The 15,637-nt window shown below is 34.9% G+C and overlaps 1 protein-coding gene and 1 long non-coding RNA gene across 2 annotated transcripts; one reads left to right on the top strand and one right to left on the bottom strand.

The window, feature by feature from the left end:
• Positions 1 to 611: 611 nt before the first annotated feature.
• On the top strand, positions 612 to 4,916 carry LOC116020880. Its single transcript, XR_004098863.1, has 4 exons — positions 612 to 821; positions 2,670 to 2,842; positions 4,320 to 4,667; positions 4,849 to 4,916. It is a non-coding gene; the product is annotated as an uncharacterized LOC116020880 (long non-coding RNA).
• Positions 4,917 to 8,383: 3,467 nt separating this feature from the next.
• On the bottom strand, positions 8,384 to 9,697 carry LOC116020962 (NAC domain-containing protein 83-like). The gene is made up of 3 exons (XM_031261541.1): positions 9,432 to 9,697; positions 9,070 to 9,341; positions 8,384 to 8,982 (listed from the first exon to the last, which is right to left on the bottom strand). The coding sequence occupies exons 1-3, from the start codon at positions 9,610 to 9,612 to the stop codon at positions 8,707 to 8,709; spliced, it is 729 nt and encodes a 242-aa protein (XP_031117401.1). The 5' UTR covers positions 9,613 to 9,697; the 3' UTR covers positions 8,384 to 8,706.
• Positions 9,698 to 15,637: the final 5,940 nt, after the last annotated feature.

Raw genomic sequence — 15,637 nt, forward strand, 5'->3', positions numbered from 1 at the left:
CCATTCTGTATATATGCATCCTCTCTGCTACCTACAGTACAGTGTATATATAGTATGCATGCGATGCCGATCATCAGATCAGATCAGATGATAAGAAGATTTAAAAAAAAAAAAAAAAAAAAAGCTGAAACTTATTTACAGCGCATGCATAAGCAATTACTTAAGCCGGAAGGGAATGTTAAGCGATAAGGATTAGGCGTACGGTGTTAATTGGGTGAATAATATATTATAGTTGCAGGGGATGGGATCGGATATGATGAAATCGCGAGCGTGCATGTAGACAGACATCACATCGAGCAGAGCAGAGGAGGATTAAATTCTATTATTGCCCTTTTCTAAGCTGTACGGATGGCGGTGTAAGGCGGTGAGTGGCCGTACTAGCTGGCAAACCTGTTACCAGTCTGATTAGACGGCGCAGAGCTCTCGTAAGTCGTAATCCGTGACGACGACGATTCAACAAATTGGCTTCTCAATTAGGGATTGGGGCACCAACGTTTTTTTTTTTTTTTTTTTTTTTTTTTGAAATTTATACATGGGCCTATTTGGCGGCGAGATGTATCTGGATCGAAATGATTTATGCAAAATAATTGAACTAGGGCTTTGTGTGGCGTTTGAACATTAAAGCCCAGCCCATTAATGGAGGAGGGAGCTTTGACAATTGACAGTTGACACGATGACAGGGAATGGGAATGGCGTCGCCGCGCGCGGTGGGGTGGGGTGGGGAGCATTCTGGAAATAGTAATACTAACTCCGGCGGCCTTGTTTGGAAGAGAATAAAAATCTCGCTACCACTCCCAAAGCGTCTCCGTCATGTTTGGCAGGTATCCTCCTCCCTCTCATCGCTATTCCCCTCTATTTGTAACCGCCCGCCTGGCCAATAAGCTGCCAACATGCATTCTCTTAATTGCGCTACGGAATTCCTTTATTTCTCTTTTGTGCTCTAACTCATAATCTACAATCCTATCAGCATTTTGTGCTATGTTTGTAGCTGAGTATGAACTTCATTTTGATTGTTCTGTTATTGGTTAGCTTGAATTAAGGATATAATTCATGATACTTGAGTGCTCTGTTAGCATACTGTTCGCTTCTAGAATTGAGATACTGTTGGGTCCCTCCTATGTGCAATAGAATAAAATAAAATAACAAAAACACAATGTAGTGGAATGTAAAAGGAGGATGTGACTTTGGCAGCTTGTGGAGGCAGCATGCGCATGGGGAGTGCAATTTCCACTTTCTCCAATTATTCTCATTTGTTTTTGTTGTTGTTTTCGATAGTGGGCAGCAGCAGAGGAGGGGAATTATTTTTCCCATTTTCACTCTCTTTTTCGGCCAGAGAGACACACACAATGAGGCAGTAAACAGAGCAAGAAAACCCATTTTTCTTCTCATTCCATTCGGCAGTCTGCAGCAGAGGGAAGAAACCATTTTCTCTTCTTCATCTTGGTGTCATTTTGTCATGGAGTTTGCCTAAGCTTCTTGGGTTCATCTTAATCAATTCTTTGAGGTCAGCTTGTATTTATTCCAGGCATCTCTTTGGATAATCTCGTAATATTTGTATTCATTTTTATCATAGTTTTGGAGATTGAATATTTTGAGTACGAGATATTATTCCTTTTAGCCTGTGAATATTATAAGAATGTTTTGGCCTAGGAGTTGTTGTATTTGATGATTTGTGAATGTATGGCTCGTGTGGTAGCCTGAAACTTTGTACCCGAGATTTGTGATAGTGGAAATTGTTGTTGTTGGTGGCCCGTGGTTTTTCCCCGTAGTTTTGGGGTTTTCCACGTAAATCTTGTGTTCCTTGTGTTCATATTTATTTTTGGGCTATTGTGTATTATCTCGTATTCGTGTACCGTGTCGGGTCTGTGATTTTGATTGTCACAGGAGGTGGGATTTTTCCCAACAGATACATGTAGGATTATCCTAAGATTTGATTTTTATCCTGTTCAAGTCTTGAAGATGAATCCGAGTAACTGAAGAGTGATGGGAGATTAAATTTTGCTCAAAACTAGCTGGCAAGAACAATTCCTGCATTCAAGGCACTGCTTGCTTAGTTTGCAGTGCAGGTGTCTGGAAACTTTTCCAGAAATGCAAAGTGGATTCATTGGAAACTAAAAATTACCGGATTTATTAGTTCTTCAATTTTTAGCTGAAAATTCAGCTAGAAATCCTGCCTTCCTTTTTATTTAATAATAACAATAAAAAAGAAAACTTGAGAATGTAGGATTGAAGCTGTTCAATGTTACAGATACGAAAGCTGTTTGGACCTATGAATGTCTTGTCTTCACCAGAAGCATCGTCAATTTTTTCAGAAAATGCCACTTACACACGTCTGTTTGTGTCCCCTCAATTGATACACGATGATCTTCCAGCTCATTGTGCTATCTGGACCTCCCCTCTTTCTAAGTGCCTTGTCACCATCTATATGTGACTGAATTGCCTATTTGAATTGAGTTTTTGGAAAAATATCAAACCATAACTTGAATAAAGTTTGAAATTCATAAGCACTCCTTGCCTTGCAATAGATAAAATGCAATTATTCCTACTCTATATCCCTATACCATTTCAGCCATAATTGTATGCACATATTTATCAATTATTGCCTCTAGGTTTGTCTTCTTTTATTTAAATTAGTTGCCATGAGTATATTTTAAATAATTTCCTTACAGAATGAAGCTGTCTTGAAGATTGCTCTGAATCTTATATTCTTATCTCTCAAGAACTATACATACTGATGGGGGAGAAACTGGTTGAACAGAGTTCACAAACTGCCAGGGTTAGCTGACTAAATGGAAGATGTAAACCGGGGATAAAATAATCTATCCGTTCTACCTGCTTCAAGGTTATCTTTATGTCCTGCAGCTACGTTATTGCCCTTGGCTAGAGCTTCCTACTGACTGATGTTGATGTTACATTTTGTCACAATCTGTTGAAATTTCCTGCATGCATCACTATTTATGTTCGCTATTTTAAACTTCTGTGGCAGCTGATGCACATTGGATCGTGTATGATTGTGATGTTTGGGAATCCAAAGTTGATTGCATAGTAATCAAGATTAAATTAAGAATATCATTTTCTGCTTCAGTCTTCAATGGGTTAATAAAAATTCAGTTAGCATCATACTTGCTATTTGCATCTTTTGCTTAGGAGTCATTTAATTTGTTGAACAACCATTTTATTAGGAAAGCTTTAATTCGTGCAAGAGAAGACAACATAAACTGGACCACCTAAGCTATAGTTCCCACAGACATACAAGTATATTGTCATAGTGAATGGATTATGACCCTAGTTTTCTTGAAATCACCCTACTCAAATTTTCCTGCATAAAATGATGACAATACACAGAATAATAATTCTATCCACCTAATTATGGTTTGTATTTCTTTTTCATTGGCTTTGAAGTAGCTGAAACTATTTGTTTACAGAATATATGTACATCATCCAAACTCCAAAGTTATCCATCTTACCATATTTGCTGAGGCTTTTGATTAGTAGCTACCAAAATCCTGCTATCATTAGTGATTGAGAGCATATCCTTTTTCTGTTTCTTGATAAAAGATTCCTGTATGAATGAAACTTGGGGACTTCATCCTTGATACACGTTGATTTTTTTTTAGGAACTGTAAAAAACTGAAGTCACATATCAGTTTCCCTGCTGGGAGACTGATTTTCCATTAACTTTCTTTGGTTTACAGCTTGCACTTTTTTATGCTTGACTTATGTAACTGCTATAAAAACTAATTTCTATGTCATATCCTAGATGGCTCTTAGAAATACAAAGCTGGCCCCTTGGGTTGAATTAGATGTTGAAAATTGGCCTAGACTTGTTGCGCATGCTTAAACTAACAGTTAAAGTCATGTGTGTTGATATGATGTGTATTGAAACAAGTTTAACAAGGATTACAAGAAGAAGACGAGATATATCTTCTAGAAATGTGACTTTTCATGCTTTCCTACAAATTTATTATCTATATTTTACACAAGCAACTAGGTAGAGTTGCAAGATAGAATTTTTGGGATAAAAAGAAGAAACAATTAATTTAGGTTGCTTTTGTAAGTTAATCACAAGGGTATGGTGTAGGCTTATCTAGGAGTATTCTTTGGCTAATCAGTGGGTGCCTTTCAGTATCCATGCCCCTCATGCAACCCTCATGATGCCTTTTGACACAACAAGTAGTGTTAAAACACTCCTTCCAATACCTTTTTGTGTATGTAAATTATGTATCACTCCTCAGCACCAAATAATTTGTGTGTACAAAAACATAATATGTATGAATTATTGAGTTGCGTTTACCTTATAAATCTCCAACAATGTGCAGGATGATGTTAGATGGGGCAAATGGATGATGTGGTCCATCTCCATTTATGAGAAAGAATATCAACTCTTTTGGCTTAATAGTTGTGGAAACCGCCGAAAGCTGGAAATCCCTCAAGTCACCTTTTGATACAGAAGATTGATTTTGACGTTGAGGAAGTTAGAATTGAGGGTTGTGTAACCCTTTGTGTAACACCACTACGAACCTTTCAAAGATTCTTCAGCCACCCATCTCATCATCTGGTTTATCTTCTTTTACTTTCTTTCTCCACTCAGTGCATGTTTCATTGTTGTGGACACACGGATCATGCATCAGGTTGTTGTGGCCCCATGAGCCAAATCTGCGGATGAGGTCAGCAATCTTATGCTTCCTTTTATGGGACAACTTCTTACATAGGCTACAACCTAAGATCATGGTAGAAGTCTTGAGCAAAAATAAATAAAAATTACTCCATATATTATTGTTCTGTTTTAAAACTACTGTTTTTTTTTTTTCTGCATGATATTATCCTTATCTTCCTGCTTTGTGACAGCTGGGAAGAAGAGTGAGGAAAGAAATGGACTTTTCAAGAATTCAAGGGTCATCCCCGATTCCCCAAAAGAGAATGTAAAGTTGGTCTGGTCTTGATAAGATTGTCAGATGATACATTGATGCAGACAATTGATTGATTTTGGCCTGCCAAATGCAACTCCCTCCCTCTAGCATAGGCAACAATACAAGAGCATAGAAGAAAAGTTGAACACACATATCTCTTTTGGTTCTAAATCAGGGGCCTAATGTTTCTCTCTTTCTATGTTGTTTCTATCAAGTCAGATAAGAGTTCATTAAAAGGACGGTTGAAGAGATTTAACATGTCCTTGTTGCAGAGATACTAAGCAACCCAGGGGATCCTAGTTTTTTGTCCAAAACCAAAACCCCCCATTTTATTCCACATCAATTACTGAATTATTGTTGTTTTCTTTCCAGCACCCCATTCTCCCTTGCACAAGACCTACAACACAAGTAGCTGTCAGCAGTAGAAATAGCCTTATCTGGTCAATGCATTAACTGTTATGTCTTTCATATTCATTGCCTGTAGGCTGTATTATTGAGCCACTGAAATCCCCTTATTAATTTATAACAGCTGATGTTCTAATCATGTCGTGTCATATTAGATTGTAACAGCTTAAATTTTATCTGAGTAATATTTTCCTCATCCTCTGTGATATAAGATATATCTGCCCCATGGCAACCTTGTCTAGGAAAGTCAAGTCCCCACATAACCTTGTGGCTTTGGTGACGTGAAGGACTCCAAAAACATAATAGCTTAGATAATTCAACAAACCTACTCTGGTCGGCAATTTTTATTCTACAATTTTCCTTGAAATTATTATATATACCTTTTTTTCTCTGCGTGTGTTTGTTTCTTTCTTTCTATCATGTTAATATCAAATGTTTAATAATGTTTTTACGAAATGCCGCCCTTAATATGCCTAACTAACACTTGTCGCATCTGCAGATGTTTAAGCCCCACTTATTAACCCTGTCTAATCCCAGATTATCAAGTTTATTAGGTAACCATCAAAACCTCATTGTTTTAGTTACTTCTGCTTTTCATGCTACTGCGTATATAAAATGTATATAATTCACCTTCAGCCTTCAGTGGCCTGACGTATATGTTCGTTCTGTTGCCTTTTCTTTTAAATTTCTATAGCACTACTCTGTACTCTGTACTCCACAATAGTAAGTGATGTTTATTTATTGAGTTAATTTCATTTTTATCTTAAATTTATATGTGACAATCCATTTTTAGTCTTTTTTTAGAACATTCATTTTTTGTCATTCGTCAACAAAATCGTTGAAATATCGTGATAATTTTTATATAAACTGGTTAACCTGCTATATTTTTATTTTTAATTTTTTGAAAAAAATTCATAATTGAAGACTTAAATGCCCTTGTATTTTACGAAATATAAACGATTTTGTTGATGGGGACCGAAATGGTCATTCAAACAATAATACTAGAACCAAGGATGGATAATTTGAAAAAAAAAAAAAACTAAAAGTGAAATATCAACTATAAATCTAGGACTAAAAATGGAATTAACTATTTATTTATTTATTTATTTCACTGTTATGATATACGGTCATGTTGGGTAAATGTGAATGCCCTGCCCTGTATGTATTATGATGGGTGAGTCAAGGGACATGGGCCATGACTAAGTCTTCAGCTTCTTTGATGCCTCCACGGCACAGCATGATTTTAAAACATTTCTTATGCTCTATAGAAACGTTGTATTAAGAATGTTGTTGCGGGGTTCTTAGCCAAGTCAAAGCTGCAAAGTGGTTGGGAGAATCTGTGTTTGGTTTGCTAATGAGTTGTAGACCTCTCTCAACAAATTATTAGGAAATTTTATACCCATATGACCTATTGTAAAGTCATAGGTATGTGTGTAAGGGTGGTGGAGAAGGTCTAATTCCTTGTTGTACAATACAAGGAATCTTTTATATGGACTTTGTTGGAAAGTGTGACCTGTGAGGTTGGAGTTTTTCTTATGCCCTCGTCCAATTAGGTGATATAACTGTTGAAAAACAAAGGATTATGTTTGTCTATCGGATGTTATACCGTGGATCATGGTCCAAAAATAGCGTCGTTTAATTTCTCTAAGTAAAGAAACGGTAGCCGTTAAATTTTAATAAATTCTCTATTCTTTGTGTATTCATAACAAAATGAAATACAGTGTATCTAAAATGAAACTGTAATTGAATTGAAATGATACTTTAGTTGGGTTGAAATGAAACTGCAGTATGATAAAATGAAACTGAATAACATGTCTCACATATTGAGTGTATATTGTCAAATAGAACTGTAGTTGAATTGAAATAATACTTTAGTTTTGCTGAAATGACACTATAGTATGTATAAAAAGAAACTGAATATGTCTCATACATTTGAGTGTATATTGTCCAATAAAACCATTGTTGAATTAGAATTATAATTAAGTGGTGTTGTAATAAGACTACCGTGTGTATAAAATGAAATTCAATAACATGTCTCACTATAATAAAACTATTATATGTATAATGTCAAATGAAATTGTAGTTGAAACAAAATGAAATTTTAGTTATGCTAAAATAAAACTACAATGTATATAAAATGAAATTGAATAATTTATACAAACGGAACTATTGCGCGGAACGCTTCTTTTAATGAAAAGAAACGACACCGTTTTGGATTATGGTCTACAGTAAAATTTGCCGTTTGTCTATAGGATTGTATGTGTTTATGAATATGTACTTAAATTAACTGTTATGTGTTTGTGTGTGTGTGTGTGTGTGTGTATATATATATGTATGTATGATGTTTCTTCATTAGAAACATAGAATTATATAAATATATTGTAATCTTTCAATATTATATACTATTTAAATATATTGTAATCTTTTAATATTATATACTATTTCTCATCTCTTGATTCTTCATCTCTGCTCCCGCCTAATTAGTGGGTGGTTGTTATTCTCTGCCTGTCGGGCCTTTGGATGTTTCAAATTCAACAATAACCATCCTAAATTCTTGAAAACAGACAATGTTTTCTTGAATTTCATCCTGTATGACAGCTTTATACGTGTAATTCACACCATGTTAGGAATATAGGAGATTGAGATGTGAACTAGTTTTAGTGTTCATGATCAGATTAACTCGTTGTAGTCAATAAATACGACGCTTATGACTTATATGGAGTACAGTTTCACCTACTAGTCTTGTGACTTCAATAATGCTTCAGTTATGTGTGTCCCCTCAAGAAATTTGTTTTGTTTTGCTGTACTTTGGTGAAGTGCAGCAAGACTGAATGTAAGGCAGAGGCAGTAAATAGGGGTGGGGACAGAGAAAGAATGGGTATCAGGGAACTGGGTTCTTGAGGGTAAAATTGGGTTTTGAAGATTCCAAAGAAGAGGAGGATCTATCTTTGCAAAGATCATGTTCTTATTCTTGTGCTCCTAAAAAGGGATTCTCTTTTAGAGAAAGTTAATGTAGGAAGCAAGCATGTGCATACTTTGGTGAAGAAATGAAAAAGAAAACATGTTGGTTAACACAAGTGAGAAGAAAATGTTTTGATTTGGCCAAGTACAAAGTAACTTGCTCTAACATTATCTTTGTACAACATTGATTGTAAGTCTGAAGAAGCCCATTTTTGTCTCTCTTTCTCTCTTTCTTTCTTTCTTTCTCTCTTTCCCTGTTTACATATTTTTTTTTGGTTTTGCTGGTGTTCCATGATAATGGCAGGCAAGAAGGCAAGAGATTGAAATTGAGTGGCCAATAACTACAACGTCTCTGAACTGGGTTATTCCGGCGGGGGCGGGCGGGGGAAAGTCTAAATTAGTACTGGAAAAAGGGGTGAGTGCTAGTTTTTTAAGGTTTGGTCCTTAAAGTGGTGAAACTACTGCAGCTGCTACTCTCTTCATGATCTTCCGTTTGTTGGTTTGATGAAAGCACTGTGACCCCACTAGACCCTGATGATGATGAAGCTGGAGCTAGATTCAAATCCGCCCTTTCTCTCGCCAAGAAATCATAGAAAACTGGTTTAGTACCATTCCCTAAACTTGCAGCACCTCTCATCTCTGTCTCCTCGTCTTCCTTCTTGCCCGGCCTCTTCTTCAAAAATACCCGGCAGAGGACCCAATTCTCCTGCACAAATTTGGAAAACAAGTGTGAACAAACTAACACTTAAATGTTGTAGAGAAGGAATTAGTTGTTTAGTTATTGGTGTTGTACGTTGTTGTTGGGAGGGTGCTGGGAGGTTGGGGCATTGGCGAGGCGATACTCGTGCATGATCCAATCAGTTCTGGAGCCATGTGGGGCTTTCCCTTTGTAAAAAACAAGTGTCTTCTTCATCCCAACAAGCTGCCGCCCTCTACAACTGGCAATCTGCTTGTCAATCCCAGTAGCCTTCCAATACCCAGACCCAGTAGCTCTGCTTGACCTATTCCCGTTGGGATACTTCACCTCTCTGGTGCTAAAAAAATACCTTTCTTGCTCCCAATCACCTGCACATTCAACAACATCATCTCTTTTCACATTACTAACCACACCATTTTTTTTTTATTTTTTGTTTATGGTTGCAGGATAGGACTAACCTGGCAAATCCCAGGGATCAGACTTGCAGACATCAAAGTCAGGGATGATGGAAGCCGGCAAAGGGCAGCTGAAAACCTTCCTCTTCAGGTACTGAACCACAAGCTCCTCATCCGTGGGGTGGAACCTAAACCCGGGGGGCAACCTCAAAACTCCATTCTTCACAAAACTCATCTTCTCCATCCCCAAATTTCAAGAAAATGAAACCAGAATAGAGGAAAGAAAGAAAGAAAGGTGGGTATTGGTGAGACAGGGAAACAAAAGTATGGACACTTTTATTTATAGGGAGTAGTAGAAAATAATGAGGGAGGGGGGGTTGAAGACTTGAAGTTGAATAAGAAAGGGTAGGGTAAGGGGGTGGGGGGGGGTGATGGAATAAGGACATGAAGGGTATTTAGCGTAAAACAGACTCAAACTCCTTTGCTTTGACGCATCTTTAACTAAAGTATAAGCCCAAGCCGCAGCTCACATTGTTCCCCTGCCAAAAAGCCTCTTTACCTTTTCTTTTTTCTCTCTTATTTTTTTTAACGCATTCTTACACGACAACCCAAATACCTAAAACTATGCACTTCTCTATTGTTCATTAACGCCGTTTATTCTACTTCTTGTCTGTCGAAACTCGGAATTAATAAAATCCGCCACATACAGCTGTAAATTTCTACTTTTACTCCAAAGCTACGCTTTTACTTTTACCTTTAACCTCTTATCCTATATATGTCATGTACGTTTGCGTGTGGGGATTACTGCAAAAATGTTGAAGAAAGGAAAGTTTAATTTGCGAGGAGAAGTGTCAAGTATTGGACGGTGGAAGAGGGGTAGTTTGGAGTTTGTGGGATTGGCCTGGTGAGGGAGTTATTGGATGAGAGTTGGAGTGTGGTTAATGTTTTCAGAAATTTCATTTCCCCAACTAAAACTGGAAAAAAGAGTTACGCTTACGTAAAGACAGTATAGTATACTCAACTTATGTCATGTTTAAATGGATGTCATTTCTCATTTTATATGCGAGTAAGTTATGTTTTGTTTAATTTTCTCCCGTCAAATCACACTATTCCTTCCATGTCAAACGCTTTTCCTGTTTCTTGAAGCACTAGTATTTCATTATTCCATGAATTGACTTCACGCGTAGTGTTTGATTATTAGACCATTTCCAGTTAATAGTTTGGGCCATGGGGCATACTAATAGCAATATTGGTGCAATAATGAAGTGGATTAAAATAAAAATCATTCATGTTTGAAATGATATTTTATTAAGTGATAAGTTCATAAGTTTGTTTGAAAAATTGGTGGTTATATATGGCATATTGTGTTAATTATACAAATGCGCACAACCTTTTTAGGAGTTTTCCTTTTCAAAGTTCCCAATCTGGTTAAGTTGAAATTTTATTGTTATTGATATGGTTTTACATATACAAGTAAAAAAATTATATAGATAGATTAGGAGATAAACCGAGTCCAACCTATTGTTATAAATATGTTATGACAATCTCTAATTTTGCTTTTTCTAGGGTATTTAATTTTGCAACGTTAATGCATGCGGCTTGAGGGGGGTTTAGGTGTGTATTCCCTCCTCAATCCATAATTTGGGGTTGCATTAGCATAGGCTGTCTAGTGTGTAGATATGATGTCTCTCTCTCTCTCTGGCTGTCTCCCAAATCTTTACAACGTACATATGTGTTGTCCTCGTTGTAGGCAAAATAAGTCCGCATGTCATTATTAATTGTAAGGTAAATACATTGGGTGTTAAGGTAGCCAAACTTAACATTGCTTCGCCTTGTTACTCACCCAATCTACTTTAATGCATGTATGCCTGATTAATTAGGATGTGATCCTTGAGCCAACCATTTTGCAACTACGTTTCCTATTACACCAAAGTTGAATTATTTGCTACATTAATATTTCTATTGATAAATTCTACCCTATTGGTTGAAAAGAGAGACTCTAAAATAAGAATCGAGTTTAACCTTTTTTCAGTATATATATTTACAAATATGGAATACATGTTTATGGAGCAATGGTATTCGGTTTAATCTCGAATAATTATTCTTCGGCCTTCACTCTCGTATGGAATATTAAATTTTATGAATAAGTATAAATGAGAGACAAGACAAAGTCATGGATCAACAAACTTGACAGTAATTAAAGTTATGACCATTAAATATGTTGCTTGTAACCCTGGATGTTTTATCATCACAATTACCCGTGAATGTAGACACATTATATTGTTGAACCTCGTTAATCTTTATATATGTATGTGTATTTATGTGTGTGTGTGTATAGCAGCTTGGTAAATCAGTCTAGGTTATTGTGTTGACCAGTTTAAATCAAGAAATTGAATGGACAGTTCTCATGAGAAATTAAATTTAAAATCTTATAATTATCAAATTAATTTCCAACCAACATGCTTAGATGAGGTTGCCCCAAATAATAAATATAATGCCTCTCAACTCTATTTGAGGGAGACAACACTTGCCCCAACTTGCTAAGTTTCTCTGCATAATAAATAAGTAGATTTTTCTATAATTTTATTTTAAATACACACGCATATATAGACACACACAAAAATTTAGAGGTTATATATTGTTGCATTGGTGCCAAGTAATTCTCATTACATAGCGATATTTAATTTGTTGAATTATATATTGAATCAAGAAATTGTGTGCGTGTGTGTATATATGAGTTGTGCAGTGCCTATCATGCTCAGCTCCTATGAGACGAAAACAATAACTTGACGAAATTGCATTATATTTAAGCATGCAAGCTAAGGTCAGCAAAATGGTATCCGCCACTGACAAAAGCTTTTGTAGTCGCTTCGATAAATCAATTTAAGTTGTCAATTATTCACAAATTATTGTGTATATCATGGTCTACATAACTGTGTAAACCATAAATATAAATTACATTTTTAATATACTAAAAATACATTGTTTGTGTATTGATTGTACATTATTTTATAGTATATAGATAATATAGTTTCAGTACTCAAATAATATACTTTATATACTCAAATAATGTAGTTTTAGTATATACTCCGTATTAAAAATGTACTATATATTGTTTTCGTGAATTTAAAACTGTGTGTGTGTGTATATATATATATATTCACAAAAAAAATATAAATTCAATATGCATGGTCCATATAACAATGATTTTCTATTATTGACACACTCAAATAAAAAAGGCTAATAGACCAATCTCACATGGAGTTGAACTTAAAACTTTGTGATTAGCAAATCAATTATTCGACCAATTTGAATGGATTGCCCCAACTAATAAATAATTAAATATAATGCCTCTCAACTCTATTTGAGGGAGACAACACTTTTCCCAACTTGCTAAGTTTCTCTGCTAAAGAAATAAATAAGATTTTTCTATAATTTTATTTTAATTTTTAGAGAAAGAATGGTTGAATATCTTCTCGGCAAGTAATATGGTTTGCCAATTACTATCACTCTTTCTTGTCCATAATATAATACTCACTCCTAAATGAAGCACAAATTTCATACTCCAACATCTTCTACCAAAGCCCTATTATATATACTTTGCTTTAATCTATTGAATGTCATATCTTATTCTCAATATATTTCGTGATATATTCAATATTTGTTTTTTATACTAATGGTACGTTATTAAATTTTGAGAGTTCAATTTGAGGTAGGCTTATCGATACTTTTGTATTTCTTTTAGCATGTCTTAATAATTTGGTTTGTTTATGCTGCCTTTGTGCAATAAGTTATGTCAATTGACAAAATTGTGTAAATATTTATTGTGTGTGTATATATATATGCTAAAGCTGCGCTAAAATTAAAATTACTATTCAACCATAGTTTAACGAAATATAATATTGTTTCATACTTGGAAGCATGGAATGCCAACAACCAAATGATACATTGTTTTGGTACATAATGTGGGAAGAATATGTTCGAATTGGAAAGGTTGTTAGAAATTTGACAAAATGTGCTGGAGATTCCTTTACACTCACTACGATGAATTGGAGCCTCCATAGCCTACCCCCTAACTAATTAACTATACTTTATTACCTCATCCTTTTATTATTATTCTTAATTTTATATATAAATCAAGTTTCTGGAATTTGTTGAACTATATCGTGGACCTCATGAACCAGCTTTCGAGATTCTTGTAACCAACTTCAAGACTCAATACTAAATTATACACTTTTGTACAGTAGAAGCCCAACCCAAACTCAAATCCAGGACGTTCGTAGTAGAACTATCGCTGAAAACAAATCTTTAAATGGAGGTTCTCATCTATTAGATTAATGGTATGAGGCAATCACTTCATTTCAAAAGCAAAGTATTTAAAATAAGTAAGTATTATAAAAAGGAACTTTTCTTCATTAAAGAAAATTATATTTGGACGCAATGTAACTAACAACCTTAGGGTTTATATTATATTTTTGATACAATAAAGCTAACAATGGTGAGGTTTGATACCCATGACATCTTGTTTATACATATAAACTAATACACGCACTTCATCATTATGTATTAAAGTGGCCTCTTATATTCACCACGTAAAATGGGGAGGAGAAAAGTGAAATTAAAATCAATTACAAACCAAAAATGAAAAAAGAATATAAGATTTACGTGGTTCAATAGTGTGCTTATATCTATATCTGTGAAATATTTTTTAATTAAATGTGACGATAATAAATTCAAAATTATCAACATCATTTTTATATGTAACTCTAATGATACATTTACAAAATTATTCATGTATAGTAAACAATTAACCAATTTTTTTTAAAAGGTTATGGATAGCATTGTGATTTGAGGAATTGCAAAGGGTGGGTGGAGGAAATGAGGAATAAAGTATAGGGGTCCCACAAGGTGGCATAAGGACAGGCACCCACGTCAGATTCTTGGGTGTATGACGAATGATCCAATTTTCATTTCTAGATTTTCTCATATCTTTTTTGTCTCACGATTTTCATCACTTTCCAATTTTTTGAAAAAGAAGAAGAAGAAAATAATAATAATAATAATAATGTTGTCAAATTAAACATTTAAAATTCACATCTTTAATGAATCAAAACCGGAAAAACAAAAGTGCGGTACGTAAGGGCAATTGTGAAAGAGGCAATTCAAAACAGTTGAGGGGTCCGACATGGTTAAGGTGGACCCAAGCTAAGCCTCCTACATTGACAACTCATGAAAGCTCAAATGTATTATATTTTGGTTCCGTGGGGAAAAGGGAAACCCACAAAATTTTTAAATATTTATGAGCAAAAGGAAAATGAAAAAGGAAAGAAAAATTGGTAAGAAACCCAAATGCGATTGCGGCTGTGGGTTTTTGTTTTTGTGTGTGCGTTTGTTTGGTTGGGGGGTCAAAAGTGGTTTGCGTGCGGGGATGAACATTTTTATACACAACCAACACAAGAGAGGCTTTTATATAAGAGAGATCGAAACGTCAAACTTTGCAATTATTGTCTTTTTAGTTCAAATATGTTGTCAACTCCAACATGCATCTCCTTCTGCCTATGAAACAACGCCAACCCTCGCTCTCTCCTAATTGAAGAATGTGCGAGCCAGGTTACATTTCACGGATTCTAAACAACACACAAATCCATAATTTCTTGCATCAAATTGGCTTTAATTTCATACCAAATTAAAGCATGTATGTGCTCTATATGTTAAGCTGATAATTAAATTGCACATTGCATTTATGTTTATATATTATAATGTTCAACGCCTCTCTCCCTCCCTCCATACACAACTATACAAATATCTTAAGTGGTTGTCTATAGCTGACCGACTCAAACTAAGAAGATCAATAGATACCTCCCATAAGTAGTAGAACTTAGAATCTTATGGTTACCAAGTTAACTATTCGACCAACTCGATTGAGATTGTCTCACGTATTGTAATTCTATTAATTAAAGAGAAATACAAACAAAAAAATATGACTTATCTGTCAAATTTTTTTTTTAATGAATCAAAGCATATCACGTAAATGTTGAGTAAAAAAAAAAGAAGTCAAAACATGAATTCAAGTGTAGCATTACTCTAAAATTTATCAATGTTTTTTTTTTTTTTCGATTGGACATACAAATTTATGAGGGCAAATTAAATTTACTATATGTACTATATTGCCCCATTCAATCAACTAGGGTTTCCAGATTGATCAAGGAGCGTAGAGTGTTACTCTCTCTACTTTCATTTCTGATGCTTAGATTTCTCATTAATTCGAT

This window comes from Ipomoea triloba, chromosome 5 (genome assembly GCF_003576645.1).
Source record: "Ipomoea triloba cultivar NCNSP0323 chromosome 5, ASM357664v1".
NCBI classification, from domain to species: domain Eukaryota; kingdom Viridiplantae; phylum Streptophyta; class Magnoliopsida; order Solanales; family Convolvulaceae; genus Ipomoea; species Ipomoea triloba.

Bases quoted from the DNA above. Each gene is read 5' to 3' on its own strand.
- LOC116020962 (XM_031261541.1), bottom strand. From the start codon at position 9,612: ATGGAGAAGATGAGTTTTGTGAAGAATGGAGTTTTGAGGTTGCCCCCC. The intron at 9,342-9,431 runs GTTAGTCCTATC...TTGAATGTGCAG, and splicing joins TGATCCCTGGGATTTGCCAG to GTGATTGGGAGCAAGAAAGG. The intron at 8,983-9,069 runs GTACAACACCAA...AAATTTGTGCAG, and splicing joins AGCACCCTCCCAACAACAAC to GAGAATTGGGTCCTCTGCCG.